Source organism: Etheostoma spectabile, chromosome 3, assembly GCF_008692095.1.
Source record: "Etheostoma spectabile isolate EspeVRDwgs_2016 chromosome 3, UIUC_Espe_1.0, whole genome shotgun sequence".
NCBI lineage: Eukaryota > Metazoa > Chordata > Actinopteri > Perciformes > Percidae > Etheostoma > Etheostoma spectabile.
In genome coordinates, this window is record NC_045735.1 from 30158822 (window position 1) to 30160021 (window position 1200).

A 1200-nucleotide genomic window follows, 5' to 3' on the forward strand; every position below is an offset into this window, starting at 1 on the left:
TGGGAAAAATGTACTTTCTTCAGCTGAGTAAGAACCTGTCAGAATAAAGGAAGAAGAAGAATGAATATGAAATAAAATGAATGCTTAATTTCATAAAAAGTACATTATAGCAAAAAAGGGCATTGGGGTTTTCACTTATTTTTTTCAACTGACCTCTTTGGACTCTATCCTGGTGAATTTGTCACACTGGATTGTAGAATTTGTTTTCGGACACACTGCTTTATGAATGGCATGAGCTATTGCATAAACAGCCTTGTATACCATGTTAGTGATCCGGAGCTGAGATGTGTCAGTGTAAGGGCTCTGGAGCGTCTTTATGTCTTCAGTTCCATCACACAGTCTCTCATCTACTGCACCTAAAACACACAGAGACAGACAAAGGTGTTTGTTGACATTAACTTTTAGAAATTGTTATGTTTTTTGTTCTTTTTTGTTCCATTTTACCTACCAGACCTTACTTGTTGAAACTCATAGCTGTTGTGCATATGACAATAAAGAACTTGACAGTAAATACAAATGAATGATCTGAAACCACTAAGAACTTCATACATATTAACATATACTGTAATTGACACATGCTAATAAGTCCAATTTAAAATATTTATTAGTAGTAATTTAGATTGGTGGCCTGGAGAATGTCTACTGTGTGTTCAGAACGTCAGTATTGACATTGTTAAACCACTTAAGAAAACTTTACACAACATCTTTGCCATAACAGCAGATTGCATAAAATTGACCTGAAAGATCATTATCAGTAAGTGAGATTATTCACCCAGTAGAGTGTGCGGGCCCCATGTAAACTGAGTCCTTTGCTGCAGCTTGTTGCTGTGTCACTTCTCTCTCTCTCCCAACCTTCCTGTCTATCCATTGTCCCTACCAAATACTGTAAAAAAAACAATCTAAAAAAACTAAAAAATAACGTGAGATTATTCACAGTGCTGAGTTGCACTTTATGTCCATCTCGGATCGTTTAATGATAACAGTAATTTACCTGTCAATTTGGGGTTTGGTCTTATAGCATCAGCTAAATATTTAGAACAAGTAATCCCACTCAGAAGGACAATCAAAAAACAACATACAGTATCACAACTACAACAATCCAACTGTGAGAGTCTGTCTTATGAGAAATATCAGAAAAACTTTCTCACTTCTTCCCAGCCTGCAGTTGAATGCATCCTCCCAGAACTCAGTAAGCACTGG

General features: G+C 36.2%; 1 protein-coding gene across 1 annotated transcript in view; it reads right to left on the reverse strand.

Moving 5' to 3' along the window:
- The window catches only part of LOC116682984 (extracellular calcium-sensing receptor-like), an 8726-nt gene that overhangs the window by 5728 nt on the left and 1798 nt on the right, over nucleotides 1–1200 (reverse strand). Inside the window, exons 4-6 of the mRNA XM_032509811.1 lie at nucleotides 1149–1200; nucleotides 154–356; nucleotides 1–35 (exon numbers count right to left, since the gene is read on the reverse strand). The exon at nucleotides 1–35 is cut by the window's left edge and continues 193 nt beyond it; the exon at nucleotides 1149–1200 is cut by the window's right edge and continues 244 nt beyond it. Of these exons, the coding sequence (XP_032365702.1) occupies nucleotides 1–35; nucleotides 154–356; nucleotides 1149–1200 (290 nt within the window). The remainder of the gene's footprint in view (nucleotides 36–153; nucleotides 357–1148) is intronic.